At 34.1% G+C, this 18,842-nt stretch overlaps 1 protein-coding gene across 1 annotated transcript; it reads left to right on the forward strand.

Moving 5' to 3' along the window:
* On the forward strand, positions 1-11,956 carry LOC129257651 (riboflavin kinase-like). The gene is made up of 4 exons (XM_054896022.2): positions 1-500; positions 8,630-8,781; positions 10,944-11,046; positions 11,747-11,956. The coding sequence occupies exons 1-4, from the start codon at positions 359-361 to the stop codon at positions 11,863-11,865; spliced, it is 516 nt and encodes a 171-aa protein (XP_054751997.1). The 5' UTR covers positions 1-358; the 3' UTR covers positions 11,866-11,956.
* The last annotated feature ends 6,886 nt before the right edge of the window (positions 11,957-18,842 follow it).

Here is an 18,842-nt window from a genome sequence, read left to right on the forward strand (position 1 = left end):
GATATTGTCTAATCGGTATCATCGTAATTGCATAATCGAATCACACGGTACTGCCGGTAATTTCGTTTTCCCATCTTCCTTGCTGTGCGGATTTTAATTTTCGGTGATTTCTTTTTTTATTTTCTTCATATGAACCTTTTCTTCGTCAGTTGTCACATCGAAAACATAGGGAAATATCAAGAAACCGTTACTCATCACTCAGCTCAGTCCGACCAAAACTGAAAAAGGAGGTTGACCGCAGCCCAGGCGCAGGCTCAGGCCATTGATCGGCTATCCACTCCCGGGACCCACTCGGTGTAAGGTACCGGTAATTACCGGCGGTCTACTTGAGCCGTGAGTGAGTAGGACTAGGACTCGCATGTACATGTGGGCTGTGATACATTTGCCAAGAATTACTCTTCGGTGTTTAACTACAATGGCGGAAAATTTACCATATTTCACACAAGGCCGTGTCATCAAAGGGTTTGGAAGAGGAAGCAAGGAACTTGGGATTCCAACTGGTAATTAAAAAATTATTGTAAAAATTGTATTGAACTTTGAAGAACATGATGTAGGCCTACTATCTGACTATCACTATGTAGTATGTTGAAATGCCCTATTCTATTGAGGCTATTCTGTGTCAGACTGTCATGTCAGGCATCTCAATTCTCATTCTAACAAATCGGGTCCAGTATTCTGAGGATATTTTATCTTTAAAATATTTTATTTTATCTCTTAAAATGAAATTGGTATTCTGAATCTAAGATGACAATTTATCTTACAGATAAATTAAAAATTTTATCTTGCGTATAAATTTTATTTTGCGTATCTATGATACGCAACAGAGCAGTGGCTGTGTAGACATAGCTATGGCGTATCTGGCCATTGCAACGTGGGTGATGTGCTTGCGCTCAAGTTACTTAAAAGAAAAAATAAAATAAACTTAAAAGAGGGTAGGGGCTATTTTATCTCCACGACGTTGATTTCGTCAATATTTCTAGGTGAATCAACTCAAAATTTTGGCATGAAAAATAAGAAAAATTATATATTTATTGAGAACACCACCTTAAAGTTATTCCTGTACAATCAGGAAGCATTTCATAAGACTTGTCTTGACTAATATTGTCTTTGAAATTATGCTTGAAAAGATACGATATAGACTTTAAAAAAAAGATGAGAGTATTGCCATTTTTGTTAAAAAGAAATCTCTGTAAAGACGCGCAAGCGTATAGTGCAAGCGTATTTAAGTCAATAAATTGACGCAATCTCGCTCCTTCACCACACCTCCAAGTGGAATGGATTTCCATTGGTTGAGTGATATGAGACTGCTATAAAAGCGCGTTTCTAATTGGATATTGATTAAACAATAGGTGTGTATTACAGAGATAAAATGAAGATAAAATTGTTCTCAGAATACCAATTCGGAGAAATTTTAAGGGTATTTTATCTCACTGATTTTAACGGCGATAAAATATTTTATTTTATCTGAGATAAAATGGATCTCAGAATACCACCCCAGGCCAACTTGGGATTTCACGTTTGGACAACTCAGCCTCTGAAAAATTATGGTATGAAGTAGTCTTGAGGACTCCATGATGATGTTTTTTTAAATACTTTGACTTAATTTACTTCATCATGGAGTCTAGACAGGAATAATCGTCGTTTCTGGGGATTTATTCAACAATTTCTGACATTTTACTATAATCCCCATTCACCGACGGTAGTGTGTTAGTGCGAGCCTGCATGTGTAATCAGGGTCACCAATTCAGGCGACCGGGTTTTGTCTAGATTTTTATTTTATTTTTTAATTCTAAATGACATTGGATTATCTTGAACGAAGGCCCACTATTTTCGTTAGACTCTAATCTTTCTTTTGATACTATACATATCCCAGAAAATATCGAAAATATACATTACCGGTGATTTATTCCTTATTTGTTTATTTTTTCTGCCGGAGAGGAAAAAATGGCAGCCGTGGGTTGCTGCCCTCTACGTTCAACGAGTTGTGCTTTTATCAAGGCTTTCCGATGAAATTTTAGATATCCTGGCCTATCAAGCGAGCGACAAATTCCGAACGCACGAACATCTACAAGCGCGAAGCAGCGGCACAAATCGCGATATATAGCGATTGGTAAATATGTCTGTAAGGATGATGACGTCAACAAAAGATCGAAGATGACTATGTTTTGATCATCATTTGAAAGGAACTAGCGGTAACTGCGGTCTGAGGTACGATTTTTCTGAATTCTATATATTTTTTCGTAAGTTTAGATGTAATTTCTTTTTTATAATGTGACATTTTATGTACAAAAAAACGATCCGAAAATCGGGTGTCCGCCAAATGTTAGATCTAACGTTACTGCTAATACGTTGGCTTAGTACCGCCCAACAACTCTTCAGTCTATGTATTGGTGAGTGGAGCCAACGCAGTTCTGCGGAACAACCAAAATACAGAGACTGAAGCTTTTGGTCTAGTTCACCCTCTGACAATAAAAGTTTGTTGTAAAAATAGCAGAAAAATATATTGGTGAATGTTTGAGGGAAATCCATAAAAAATTGAAAAAAAGTTAAGTTTGATTTTATGATGTATGCGAGCAACGTCCTGAAAGAAGAAATTTTTAGTCACCATGCACCATTAAAAACCAATATTTCTGCATTTTATTTTACAACAGCTGCTCGTATTTGTTGTATATGACGTCACAAATCAAAAACTTAAAATTATAACTTGATTACCTGTAGTCTGATTTTCCTAGAAACTTCAATAATATTTTTTTTTCTGCTATTACAAGTAAATTCCTATAAGGATCGACAGGATGAACTTCCAATTTAAGACTGCATGTAAGTTATCCATTGTACAACCTGAAGGCTAAACCTAATCTTACCCTCATACAATAAGATTGATGATAAAATACATTAAAGGAGAATGAAACCCTTGAAACCAGCTGAATCCATATCAAAGAGAAATATCAAAGGAACACATTGTTGAAAGTTTGAGGAAGATTGAATGAATAATAAGAAAGTTATGAGCATTTGAATATTGAGATCACTAGTGCCATGTAGATCCTCCCATCGGCAATGCGACCAAGATCTGTGATATCACACACGTACAACTCCCTCATTACTTTAGTACTTATTTCACTTATATTCTCACTTTTATAGAGTCTATCACAAGGTGAGGTGTTCTCTTTATGAGATGACAGGTACAGAGGTTTCACAACATTATATCATTGATGAATCGTTTGTCATATGATTAGAATGAGCAAAAAGAAATGTTTTGGGGTATATTTTCAGTGTCCAAATGGGAGAGTTGTACGTGTGTGACATCACAGATCTTGGTCGCATTGCCAATGGGAGGATCTCCATAGCATTAGTGATCTCGACATTCAAATGCTCATAACTCTTTTATTGCTAGTCCTATTTTACTCAAACTTTTGTTGATCTTATTTTTTGATTTTTCTGCTTTCACAAAAGCTAACTTGCTCCAAGAGTTTCATTCTCCTTTAATACATGCAATTGAAACCTTTTTCTTTGCATTAAATACAAAAATTTGTCAACAAAATAGTGATCTAATATTGGATAGATTTGGAACCTTTTTTTGTGCTGAGTTAGCTGGCACCCTCACAAAGCACAGTTGAACACTAGTAATTGCCATATACATGTAGCCAGGCCAGGAAGTTTAACGTTTGGACTTGGTTAGTATTTTTTTTGTTCTCTAATTCAAGGTACTCTCCAAGATTCCTTGCACTCGTACATGTATGTCAGTTGTACAGAGCAAGTAAAAAAAGATGTACTGGTATGTAAATTGTAAACAAGATGAAGTTCAGCAATTTCCAGCTGGCCTGGCTGATGATTCATGGTACTAATTCATTAAAGTTGAGAAGAAGAGAACTAAATGTGCAAATAAGACTCATTCCGAAGGTTTTGTAAAAATAATTATGGAATTTTTTTTTCTTTGTAAAATGTTAACTTTAATAGACCTTCAGGCCCATTCTGCAGTCCAGTTTAAAGCTCAAGTCCATCCCCAAAAATGTTGATTTGAATAAATAGAGAAAAATCAAACTAGCATAACACTGAAAATTTCATCAAAATCGGTTGTAAAGTATTAGAGTTATATCATTTTAAAGTTGCGCAACTCAGTGACTTGCAAATGAGACAGATGATGATGTCACTATTTCTTTTGTTTTTTATTGTTAGAATTACCGGTATACAATATTTCATTTTTTTTTACAGATTTGACAATAAGGACCAACTTGACCGAACCATATAGTATCAAACAATGCTAATTCCACATGTTCAGGGAGGAATTACAATTAATCATTGTTTCATGTGACAATAAGGAGAAAATTAGAATATTTCATATGATAAGATACATGTACTGTACACATGTACGAAAGAAATAGTGAGTGGATGACATCAGTCTCCTCATTTGCATACCGACCAGAATGTGCATATACATGTAACTGTTTTGTGAAATTAAGCAAAATTATAAAATGTCATACTGTAACTTATTTTACATCTGATTTTCATGAAATTTTCAGTGTTATGCTTGTTGTATTTTTCTCTTTTTATTCAAATCAACTTTTTGTTGGGGTGGACTTGTCCTTTAACTTAGTCTTCCTCCAATCAGTGGCAGAGATCAACAATTACATGTAGCTGTAGGCCATATGCTAAAATTATGAGAAGATGAAAATGTCAAAGTTGTGTTTACATTGTATGTTTCTTGCATGGACTGGTTTGTTTACTGTGATCTTTTCACATTCTTTAAATTGGTGAAGACAACTGTCTTCAATCCCAAGGCAAGAATAATCTGGGTGTCACAAGAGCTGATGTATTGAACCTCTTCTGTTATTTGTGTCACAATTGGCTATCTGTAAACCACAACTGTTGTAAATAATAGAGTTTGAATACAGTCTGACTAAAAGTTGGGTTTTTTTAAGGACAGCATCAGTGAGGAAACTTCCCTGATGGATGTATTACACTGTTTTTTGGCCTTTGTCATGGAAAATGATTGTATAATCAATGGGCTGATTGCACAGCCAGACAATGAAAACCATATTTGGTGCTGTGTTGTTTTCTTTTTGTGTGCAGACCTACTTTTTGGTTATTTTCAAACTGTTTGAGTCTTTGCAAGTGATCAGCCATTACTTTTTACTCAATGAATATGAAGAGGGGGGCATGTCTGAGCCTTGTACAACTCTGGGATTGAAACTTATCGGCCACTTGGTCTGGTGGATGTTATTGCTGTGAGGCATTGCCACTTTTACCATCCAGGCCAGTGGATAATTGCTGAAATTTTTAGGCATGAATCGGTTCTCAATTAATCATGAATAGCCTTTGTGATGTGAAATCAATATTCTCTTAAGAATTTTCAGGGCTCCTTTTGTAGTTTTCAGTGCAATTTTTTTTAAATATTGTAACTTGTTTCATGTTTTATTTCAATTGTTATTTCCTATATTTTTTATTCTTACTGTAATTTATTTGCTGTATTTTTATCACTGTAATTTATCTGTCATGGATCCCCTGCTTTTCAAGCTTCTGGCTTTCCTATGGCATTTGATCCTCACATTTTACAATGTATAATATATATCTACGGTACTCATTTGATTTTCTACCTAATAAATAAATTGAATTGATATTTCAGGGGCTAAATTGCACCCAGCCCCATTAAAAGTTCTGTAGATATACATGTACATGTAGTTTGTTACAGTGCATGTACATGTACATGTCTGCTCAGCTCTTTCACTTTCAAGGGGTACAGTACATACTTCAGGCTTAAGATGATATGATTTAAACAGTAAAATCAGATAAACAAAACACTGAGAATTTTCATCAAAATCGGACAGGAATAACAAAGTTAAATGTACATGTAGTGTATGACATTTTAAAGTTTTGCATTATTTTGACTATAAAACAGTTCTATGCATCTTCATGATACATATGTATCATGAAGATACAGAACTGTTTTATAGTCATTATAGAACTGTTTTATAGTCATTGCATACAGTATATGCAGTGGCCAAGCTGATACTTAATGTCATATGTACATTACATGTATCCCCATTCTGAAAATTTATTTTATGAAATAATACTTTTTTCCAAATTTTGCCCACCTACAGTACATGAAAATTTGATGACTACCAGTACTGATAATGTGTAAGACAAAGATAATGATTGCTGCAACTTCAGAGATAATTTTCCTGACCGTATGGCATTTGCAATTTGGTCCACAAATCTTCTACATAAGGACACTTACACAAAGAAAATTGTGTTGCAATTTTTTTTTTAACAATGTGGACTCCACATAAAAAAAAAAAGATTGCAATGTTCACAATTTTCTTTGTGTGTGTGTGTGTGTACATTTAGAAGATTTTTATGGGACTGTACAGAATTTAAAGGACAAGCCAACCCAAACAAAAATGTTGATTTGAATAAAAAAAAAGTATAACACTGAAAATCTTATGTACATATTAAGAGAGATATATGACAAATTTAGAGTTTGTTTAATTTCACAAAACATTTACCTGGTACATGTATTATGCACATGCTGGTTGGTACAGTGTATGCAAATGAGGGTACGGATAGCTAACTTCATCCACTCACTATTTCTTTTGTTATATGTTTATTCTTATTTTCCCCTCAGTCATGAGAATCAAACTTTTACATGTATTTCTCCCTGAACATGTGTAATTACATGTAGTATTACATTTTATGGTTCAGTCAAGTTGGTCTTTATTGTTAAAGGGGAGTCCAGCCTTGGTCACAAAATGTTGTGTTGGAATGAATAAAAAAATGACAGAATGGTGAATGTTTGCAAGAAATCGGACAAGCAATAAGAAAGTTACATGTATGGCTGTTTTAAAATTGAGATATCTATAAAGACTATGTTGATTTCAAATTGGCAACTGGGTAAGTAAATTATGAAAAGTGGCAAGGACAACTTTCCCACAGGCCATGTACTTGTTTTATGTCCTCATAAAAGAAAAATATAATTTAAAGTAAAACTTTTGAATAAAATGAAATTTTAGCCATTTTATGTATTGAGGTACCTTGAAAAGTTGTCCTTGCCTAACATCACTACATGTATGACATGACGTATGCAGCCAATTTGAAGTCTCCATGTGTGAAGTAATTACCAATATACAACTTTTAAAAATTCATAACTTTCTTATTGTTTATCCAATATTGTTCAAACTTTCACCTTTCAACTTAGTCTGATTTTTCTTTTTCCTCTAAAAACAAGTTTTTATTTGGGTTGGATTACCCTTTAAATCTGAAAAAAATTAAACTACATGTATTGTTAAATTCAAACAATAAAAACAAAGGAAATAGTGAGTGAGGGACATCATCGACTCTCATTTGCAGTCATTCTCATTCACTGAGTTATTATTTTTTTTGTACGTATGTACACTGTACATGTACGTGTAACTTGTTTTGTGAAAAATACAGGTAAGCAAGACTTTGAAATGTCATAACTTTCTTACATGTATTTCACATCCAAAATTTTGATGAAATTTCAGCCTGACATGTCATATGCTTGTTTGACATTTCTCTACTAATTCAAATCAACATTTCTCTGGGGTGGACTTGACCTTTAAATGTAGTTGACAGCCTTCTTCTTTTGACCAAAAATTCTAATCAAAGTTTCAAACTTCAAGGTAAGCAATCTTATTTGTAAGAGTGTATCATACGTATGAAAATATGAAATAATTATGATTTCAAGTAAAAGTAAAAGGAGAGTGTGGACATGACATCATCAGCCCACACATTGCGAATGCGTATTCATGGCAGTGTGCGTTTTTAACTGCTTTCGCAAAATGTTGTTAAAGGACAAGTCCATCTCAAGAAAAAGTTGATTTAGATAAAAAGAGAAAAACCCAACAAGCACAACACTGAAAATTTCATCAAAATTGGATGTAAAATAAGAAAGTTATGATATTTGTAAGTTTCGCTTGATTTTACAAAATAGTTAAATGCAGATCCCAGTTGGTATGCAAATGAGGGAACTGATGACATCACTCACTATTTCTTTTGTATTTTATTAAGTTTCGCTTGATTTTACAAAATAGTTAAATATAGATCCCAGTCGGTATGCAAATGAGGGAACTGATGACATCACTCACTACATGTATTTCTTTTGTATTTTATTATATGAAATATTCTAATTTTCTCCTCATTCTCCTGTGAAACAAAGTTTTATTTTGCCCTGAACATGTGGAATTACCATTGTTTAACATTTTATGGTTCAGCCAAGTTGGTCCTTATGTCAAATCTGTAAAAATTGAAATATTGTTGACTAAATTGTGCATATCATTATTTTGTGAAAATAAGCAAAACTTTAAAATGTCATAACTTTCTTATTTTTCATCCAATTTTGATGAAGTTTTCAGCATTACAGTGTATGCTTCTTTGATTTTTCTCTATTGATTCAAATCAAAACTTTTCTGGGGTGGACTTGACCTTTAAACTTTAAAATGCTGTGTTTGATTTGTTATCAGATGTGGATAAAAAAAATTCAGCATTTCGCTCTGTGAATGTTACTCTATAATTATTTTCAGGTTTCAGCCCAGTGTACCCCTTAAAAATAAAGCTGTTGTCTTTGAATTAAAAAATGGTATTACAATATATGTTTTTTTTTTTTTAATTCCTTCAGCTAATTTTCCTGAAGATGTTGTAGAGAAACTGCCTGCTGCTTTAACCACTGGGGTCTACTATGGCTGGGCTTGTGTAGATGACGGAGAGGTGCACAAGATGGTGATGAGTATCGGTTGGAATCCATATTACAAAAATGAAAAGAAATCTATGGTGAGTGAATATGTGTGATGGAGAGGATGATATACAGTTGTGCTCAGAATTGAGTGAACCCCAAGTCCCCAACACCAAAAGCACTTCTTCATGCCGAGTGTTGAATGTAGACAACACCAATACAACAATGTTCTGTGAGCCCAGAGAAACAAACTTTATTGAGTGTAATATTTTGTCACCGGACTTCACAATTAAATATCTAAACCATGGCAAAACTTGAACACTTCAAATATGTTCATTTTCTGGTGGGTTCACAAACTTGAACGCTCAAAATTGAGTGAACCCCCAAAATTGAGTGAACCCCATCACAAAAAGCTTTCCTTCATGCTGAGTGTTGAATGTAGACAACAACAATACAACAATGTTCTGTGAGCCCAGAGAAACAAAATTTGAGTGTAATATTTTGTCACCGGACTTCACAATTAAATATCTAAACCATGGCAGAAGACCCCCCTCCCTTCCCCCCAGAAAAGTAGCTTAAGACTGACATCCACAAATAAGCCAAATAATTTTTATAGAGGCCCAATTATTACAATGTAACATGATCATAATAAAACAATTTTGTTGTCACTGTAGAATTTTTTTTTTCTAGTTCACATGGTACCCACATTATTTAGGTATAATATTTAAGAAGGTAATTTCTTTTATTCATAGAAAATAAAAACTTCATCTTTAGAAAACTTTGTAGCTTCCCAGGCTTTCCTCAATTATTTTAAGGATGGCGTAATAAAATTTTCAGTGATAGTTCTAATTTTCTATATCACTATCATTACCATTTCATGGTGCATTAATGGAAAAAATGAGTAAAGTATGACTAAGTATCATGTACCAGGTACATTCAGGTGTTCACTTTGTTCCTTAAAAGAGCTTATATAAAACAACTCTGCTTTTCGAGGGCACAATATTCATACATGTACACTGCTGAACAGCATGCACTCTACATGCCCTGTAATGTACTACAGTCATATGGTAGTTTTTTTTTGCAGGTACATATATTTGACTTTGAGATTGATTATCCAGGATCAGAGTTTGAAGATCTTGTGTGTTTATACTGATATGGGCCAGACAGAGATTTTCTTGACTAATTTTGATAAGGATTTGGCTTAATATTGTACCATGGCCCTGGGAAGCAGGGTACTAAAGTACCCCAAGATTTAGCGGTGGGGGGGGGGGGGGCAGCGCTGCTCTGTGTATTATTCATCGTAGGCAGCACCCCCTGGAAATCCAGTAGGTATGCTACATGTAAATAGCAGAAATAAGATCTCAAAATCAGCTGTATTTTGTATCAAAACCCTTTTTTTTTCTTTTTATTTTTGCCTGTCAAATTTTTCCTAGAACAAAATCACCTTAATTTTGTATCAACCACCCTTTTTTGTTTTTGTTATTTGCTTGTCAAATTTAAACCAGCCCCCCCCCCCTTTAAAAAATGTACATGTATTGTCCTTGATTACAGATCTTGTCAGTATAGTTGGTGAATTACTCACCATTTTGCTTCTTTAATGATTCCATGTGTACTTAAATTCTATGATATTATAGGCACAACTTGAAATTGCCTGTTAGATACATGTATGAAGTTAATATCAGGTGCCCGTTTTATAAAGGACTTACATTGTACAACTGTTGCAACTTTGCCATTATGGCAACTACCATGGAAACCTTGAATCTGATTGGCTGCTGAGCCCTGTTACCATGGTAGTTGTCATAATGGCAAAGTTACAACAGTTGTAAGTCCTTTATGAAACGGGCCCCTGAACTGCAATGATTTATCCAGGATTTAAATTGTATCCTGCATGTATGTCCAGGCAATTCCTTTTGACCCTAGTCATTTTCTTAGACATTGACTAATCCAGGTTTCAGAGAAGTAGCAAAAGGTTACAACTACATGTGTATCAGGTGGCCCAGAAAAAGTGGAATGGTAGATTTTAGTGTTGTCTTGAAAAGGTTGACTTATTTTTACTTCATCAAATTTAATAATCATTCTCAATAAGTATATTAATCATGGTGCATAGAAAAAATTAAATGCACATTAATCAAAATCTGCTACAGTGTATACTGTTATTTCTGTATTTCTGGAATACCTGAAATATGTACATGTATTTATAAAGAAAGGGAAAAACACCCAAATATGTACTTTTATACACACTGCTTTATTTTCTTGACAGGAAACACATATAATGCACACCTTTAAAGATGACTTTTACGACTCAATCCTGAAAGTTGGCATCCTCGGTTTTATGAGACCTGAAAAGAATTACCCATGTCTTGGTAAGTCAGTTTCTACAGTAGCTTGAGGAGTACATTATGTACAGGTCTACTATAAATGTTTTATTTACATAAGGTATGAAGTTATTGATTATTCATATTGCTGACATTTTCAAAATTCTGTAAAGATCTTACATCATACAATTTTGCATTGGACAACACTGTACATGCAGGTTCTGTTGTATTCTCAATTTTCTCAAACTATACGATGGACTATAACTTTAAGTTGGGACTATAGTACATGTAGATGCTAGAATTAAAAAAATTACTGCCATGTGGTGGTCAGTGATATTTATGAAAATATGTGTATGAGGCCAAATAGATTCAATGGAATTTGAGGAAACTTGTTCTTTAGCATGTACCAATTAACTATCACCAGGATGGTGGCATTTGTAAATTAAGATCAACACAATGGGCAAGTAAAGCTGTTTCAGAACTTGAATTTGCTACGAAATTGTTACTGGTGTGAAGATAAGAACATGAGGGATAAAGGAGATTCAGGTATGCTTTATATGTATGGAATATCAAGAGATTCAGGTACTGTATGCTTCATATGTATGGAATAAGTTTCTATAAACAGAAATCAGAATGTTTTAATAAGACATTTGAATAATGTGAAGAACAGAAGGATGATCATTTGTTACAACATTGAAAATATGACATAACCCAGTTATATTTGCCATTTCCTCTTTTTGCCTTGTAGATTCGTTGATAGCAGCTATCAAGCAGGACATTGCAGATGCTGATATGAAACTGTCACAGCCCGATGCACTAAAGTACAAAAACGACAACTTCTTCAGGGACCTGTCTTCACAATTATGACAGTGAATTACATGCAGAATATATTTTAGTTTACAAGAGATTAATTTTTATAGTACACGTAGATATATTCTAAGTATGTATGTCTGTGCAACATAGTTTTGTATATATACAAAACCTTGGGGGTTTGTAATATTTTTACCTGATTTAGATTGGGACATGATTTGTAATCTGGCCAGATGATATCCACATTGTATTTATGCTTTAAGAAGGTGAATACCAAATGGAAACCTGTCAAATGCACATTTAGAAATGGATGAATTTAAAGATTAGATAACCCCTGAATTTAACAGTGAGAAAAGGGGGGGGGTTATGTTCTCTCGGTTTTTTTTCAAGTAAGGCTAAATTGTGAATACAAGTTAAAAAGAAACAGCATTTTGTAATTGCATGTCAGACCCCTAACTAGAAAAATAATTTCATGTACAAATGCAATACAAATACCTTTTTTTACCCAAAAGTAAAAAAATCTGTTTCAGTATCTTTACTTTGCAAATTATAGACAATTAATTACTTGTTGTTTATGATTAGAGTACTTATACCCTTTTTACACAGGATTTTCTTAGCCCCGGACTATCGCTAACCCCGTACTATCCTTAACCCCGTACTATTTTTTTTCCTTTTCACACATGCCAAATTGTTATTGCTAACCCCGGATAAGGAATGCTTGCTTTTCACACACGAAACTCGCTAACCCCGGACTAGTGGTAGCTCATTCACTCGTACCCCGTACTATAGGTGGGGCTAAATTTAGCCCCACCTATAGTACAGGGTTAAGCTTAGCCCACTTTCGTTTTACACTAGCGATCTTAACCCCGTACTATCGCTCTTAGCACCGCAATTGCTAGGATAACCCTGCTTTTTTGCAGGGCCAAATAATCCCGTACTAAAGGTGGGGTTAGCCTACTTTGCAAAAATGCTGTGTAAAAAGAAAGTGGGCTAAGCTTAACCCCGTACTATAGGTGGGGCTAAATGGCAATTTAGCCCCACCTATAGTACGGGGTTAAGGAAATTTTAGCGTGTGTAAAAAGGGTATTAGTGTCCCCAACAATTTTCATCAAAAATATATATATTTTTTTTTTTGAAAGGAAGTAAAAAACAATTTGTAGATTACGTTTCATTGCAATCAAACATTTGAGATCCGAGGCAAAAATTACCCCCCTCCCCGGCTACATGTATGCAATTATGAAATAGTCTGGGCTGTAAAAGCACTGTCCCAAGGTTTATTACATTAAGTGGTGCATTGCAATTACTCAACATGAAACTACTGTCTGTTACCTACAAATCACTAAACATTCAGCTGACAAGTTATTTTTCAACTGAAATAATCATTGTATGTATTCTCCAAGCAAAATAAAAAAGGAAAGAGTAAATGTTTTTTTTTTAATAGTACAATTCCTGAGATGGATGTTGGCCAGTGAATAGTTGACAAATTATAGTTTTTCAAACCATTTAATTGTGAAGACCGCTGGCTGTATTATTATTTAGATTCAGGTCAAAGTGTGTTTGTTCAGTAGTCCAGTGTCATGCACCTTGATCACATTTGGAAGTAGTTGAGCTGTAAAATCTCTTTATGTCTGCGTCATATGCTTGTAATTTGTAAACTCAGATTTTCTCTGACAATCTGTATTACAGGGATTTTATTAATCAGAGGCCAATTAGATCATGTCCATGGATGTCCTATTCACTGGCCTCAACACCCTCCTATTAGCCTTAGAAAGCTATGGTGCCCCCTTAAAATCCCCATTTGTGCTGTAATAAGGAAGTGTGCCCTACAGAAAGAAAATTAGTCTACCCCCCAAAATTGAAATTCAGGGCCTGATTACTACTCTTTGATCTCTTCCTTTATCTATAGTAAATTGTATTATTTTAGTTTTATCCATTATCTTCTACGTACCTGCACTGTATGATAACAACACTGTAACTGCCTTTTGATGCTCCCCCCCCCCCCCTTTTTAAAGATGGTACTAATGTTGCACAACTCTTATTGATTCTAGTATATTGCTGCAATGTACATAAATGTGTATAGGTTTGCTTATTTTTTTTTAACTTGGATTTTATAAATATAAAAATGTTCTCAGTTTGATAACCACTAATATATTTTATGAACTCACATGAAGCATTTTCATGATAATATTTCTGTTATTGGCTGTTATTCTATAGGCATACAATAAGTGTCCAGAGTGGATGATAATTTTGCGACCACACAGTTGTGAAAGGATCTGAAAATAAGTGCTATATTGTTTAAGCTCAGCTAAACTCTGACCCGTTATCATGATCATAGAGAGACACTCTTCAACCAAAGATAGTGAGACAATGACTTCCTTGTAATTTAAGATATATGTGGAATATACTTTCCATCACTGATACTCTCTCCATCATGGGAGAGGGTCAACACCTGTTATTCCCTTATGATCTCAGCCGTCGATCGCGCGATCACCACAAAAATTTGCATGCAAGTTACTCAAATGGCATCAAATTTATGTAAGCTGAAGTTAGTATGGTTGGGTTTAATTGAAATTCTGTGCCCCATTGCATAAAAGTTTATATTATAGTAACTTTGCCACCAATGGTATCTTTTATGAAATCCTTGATTTTGATTGGCTGTTGGGTAATGTTACCATGGTAGTTTCCATTGGATGGCAAAGCTTCCATAGTAGTAACTGTTATGCAACAAGGCCCTGGTCAGCAAAAGTTGTGGTTTAGTCAATAGTCAATACTAGTGGTAAAGATCTCTAACAGTAGCTCGGCTAGATCTTCTGACACCAAATCATTCACAACTCTCTGGGGATGATAAATGAGATGGTTATCTTCACTAATAAAAAATAAGAAAAGACCAAATTAAACATAAGAAACATACAATGTAACACAATTTTGACCTTTTTTGGCTTTCCATAATTCTAGCAAAGAGGTTAGACCATGGTGTGAGTTAACTGGACAAGAAATACATGCCTATAGGTGTACATGTTATTTATTATGAAATTGTTTACAATAATGTATGATTCTTCAAGTTTATCAAGAAAAGATGATTTTGTATATTTTGTTTGCTTTTATTTACAAGTGGTTTTGTAGAGGTGTACATGTATGTACTCAAAATGTCAATGAGAGCTTTCAACGTATTGTTTACTAGCATATAGCATAAAACTTACATTCTATAATTTCTTAATTTCATTTCATAACTTGTGAACTGTCTGAGAATTCATTGAGTACTTTCCAAAATATTCTTTTGATAATTATGACGCCTTGTATGACTCAGAGGTTCAATGATAAAGAATCCCTGAAATCATTTTATCAGTGGGGCTAGATCATCTTTAAAAGGAAAAAAAATGTCTGTATTATTTATCATCCAGAAGAATCTTGGAGGTTGTTGAATCATTCAGTATTCAGCTGTAGCAAAAGCGTGGCCTTTGAGTGAGCAACTATATATACAGGACTTTAATATGATATATAAATGATATATATTCTTATATGTAGTACTTCATGATGTCTATTGTTGTGTGTGCATCTGTGAATGAGTTGTACATTGTTACAGAAGTGCCTGTAAGTGTGTCAGTATGAAAGCATACCGGTACGTCTTTCCCTCTCAATAGACTATGGGCATTTTCACCACAGATGGACACAGAGGCAAAAAAATCAAGTTGATATTCATGTCAAATGCTTTATGTTTTTTAATAAAACAAGACCTGAAGTTTCTGAGACAACATTTTTTTCCGACTCTGGCAGCCATTTTTTATTTCAAAATGGCTGCCAAAGTATGGATACAAATTAGTGTTGAAAATAGTATATTGATACATATTTTGTTTTGACAGATTTTTAAAGAACAGGTTTGATCATGATGTTTTCGCCTGTGATTTAGCTTGCTATTATAACACTTTTTAAAATCCCACAGAAAGAAACACCAGTAATTCATTCATCTGATAAAAAAACATTGATGAAGTATGTGATATGGTATGTAATGTCAGTTACCGAAAACATGAACTTTTTTTTCTCATTTCCTGGAAAAGAGGATATATTATATGAAACTTGGTAGATTTCCTCTCTAGGTAACACCCCTCCCTTCTACACCAAAATTAAAGATTACCAATTAACAATGAAGCCATAGGGTACCATTAAATATATGTAATGTCAGTTACCAAGTGGAAAATGTAATGTCAGTTACCGAGATGTAATGTCAGTTACCATGATAAAACGTTGGTTACCAATATTGAAATGCAAATATGTGGTCAATTTTATGGTGAAGAAATATTGTATACTTGTTATTTAAGTCTTTCACTTTAAAAGTCACACCAGAAGGAGTTTGCTATTCACTTTTAAAAGGTATAGTTCACAAGGAATACTATTTGAAATTATGAAGGAAGTTGCATTCCCATCGTGCAAAAAAAAATTACTATGAAATTGTTTTGTACATGCACTAACCAAGTACCTAATTGTTTGTATCAGACAATTTTTTGTTTGGTTTTTTTTTTTTGGGGGGGGTAGGGGGTACTTTTCCCAACCTATTGCCTAAATCTGCAACATTTTTTAAGCTTAACATTGTGATGAAGGGGATTTCCAGGGTCCTTTTTTTAGTTTCTAGGATTCTTTTGAGCATTGCCTCGCTAAAAGTAAATTCCTGGTTTTTATACACCTTTTAGTAGTGTGGATGTGTGATACAATTTTGTTTTTGGTGTACAAGTATAGATGAAAAGTGATATTTGACAGTTCTGATCAATGTTGCATGGATCTACTAAAACTGTTTTTTTTTTCTAATTTACAAATAGTTCAGTTTCAGTTTAGAAGCTGGAGTTTATATTTTGTTGACAGCTTAAAAAAGAAATTAGCAAAGAAAAAGATTAAACAAATTATGAAGAGAATTGAAATCCGACAGATATGAATAAGCACTGCTTGCACTGACCAGAATAGAAATCAATAAAACTACATGGCTGCATGAGATTCAGGGGAGAGGTACGTGTAGCCTAGGGGAGGAGACCCTTATTCATTTTGCCTTTTTTGAGGGGAGGGGGAGGTTGGAGAAGGAAAAGGTTTAAAAAGTCAATATAAAACTGATGAATATATTATGGGTGTATAGTCAGAAAAATCCATGTGTACAGTCAATGCAATATTAAATTACTATAGGAAAACAAAACATGTAGCTGCTATGACCCCCCCCCCCCCCCCCCCCGAGTAAGTAAAACATACATTTCTTATCTTTTGATAATTAAAAATGTGAAGTATTATGAAACTTTATGATTTTAAAAAGCCTTACATATAAGTACAAAGAAAATTATGCCTTTGAAAATCATATAGCACTGGTAAATGTTAATGTGTATTGTCAGTTACCGACAAGTTATGATAAAAATGTTCAAATCAAAGAAAGGAACTAAGAAAAAGAAAAAGTTTTTTCATTGAAATGTTCCTAGAAACTCGGGTATACTTCCACATCAAGCTCACTTTCATGTGAAGCCCTGCACAGAAGATACAATGCAATGATTCCACACATTTGACTTCCATGTGTTATCTCTATGGCAAATTAAGTGTAATGTCAGTTACCGTAATGTCAGTTACCAGCATGGTTGTGGAAAAATTATCATAGCCCCCAAAAGACAAAAACAAATTGTTTAATATTTTGACACATCTTAACCTAGTAAGGGAGGTATATTTACATATTCAAATTATTACTCTATCTACTCAGGGACATGAGATATTTCAATTTCACTGAACACCCTGAAATTGCATGTCCTTTTGCGTAATGTCAGTTACCGACACATTTTTGCTTGCTGATACGTAAAAAAATGTGGTTACATAGGAAAACTTAGTATCAGAGTATACAGCAAGGTTCACTTTATTAACTCTATCAAAAGCAAACTCCCATCATTTGTTGTTTTAGAGATACACACAATGAAAGGTGTGAAAACATTGTGCCGTGTAATGTCAGTTCCCGTGAAAATGCCCCTATGATGTTATTGGATGCCTTCGTTACGTAGTGGTACATGTACAAGCCATTTGTATACAATATTCATATTAATTGTGCAGGTAACTGATGAGTAAGCAAGTCATGTGCAAGGCCTACAGTGTATATTTATTTGTCTCATATGAAGAATTTGTATGGCAACTTTTGTTTTGCTATTATTAAGATTAAAGATGGTCCAATGTTGCTACATGTAATTACACATTGTTGAATATTGTGTATTGAATTGAATCCTTGTGATTGCATCATTGCAGTAAACAAGACATTCTCTGTAAAGGAGCAAATTGCCACATTCCTTTAATTTCCTCATTTACCTTGTGTTTCACTGCCTTCAGATATTGCACATATTATGAGGTCATTTGTACATTTTAGTGTTCAAATCATGGGGCTGTGAGAAATGCTATGCATACATGTATCTTGTGGAATTTTGTAGGGATATACATGTGTATTGGTTCACTGGGTTATTGGTGTACATACAGGTACAAAATACTTTATTGCATTTTTATGCTCATGTACTTATGTATGTTGTACATGCTTCTTGGTATTGTGCATTTTACATGTAGATCAATGCACTGTTGCCGTCTACATGTACATGTATATTTTCATAGTATATGAAAATATACATGTATGGATGTTACATCATTATGCATGTGTGCTTTAAAGGAACAGAACTTAACAAAACTTAGAATTTGTTTTTCTTTCTACCTCCATGGTATTATTGAAGCCAATGTGGTACCTCACCAAAAGACAGAGCTTTGTCTTTCACACAGGAATAGCACAAGTGCTTTTCATCGATAATCACTGTATTCATCATAGATAAAACAGTGGAAGCTACACAGGAAAGTAACCATGAAAGATTCATAGATGCTTTGAATCCCAATATGAAGGCAATTTGTTTCTTTTTAGCGGCTTTCACTCCTGATTAGGTTTAGGGATGAAAATATGCTAACTGGATTCCTGCATGAAAAACGTGGCTTAAAAACTCTAAGTTTATGTAGTGGCCGCAGAGTACCTCATTATCATTTCCTCTTTGATT

The sequence above is a fragment of the Lytechinus pictus genome, chromosome 3, assembly GCF_037042905.1.
Source record: "Lytechinus pictus isolate F3 Inbred chromosome 3, Lp3.0, whole genome shotgun sequence".
Lineage (NCBI taxonomy): Eukaryota > Metazoa > Echinodermata > Echinoidea > Temnopleuroida > Toxopneustidae > Lytechinus > Lytechinus pictus.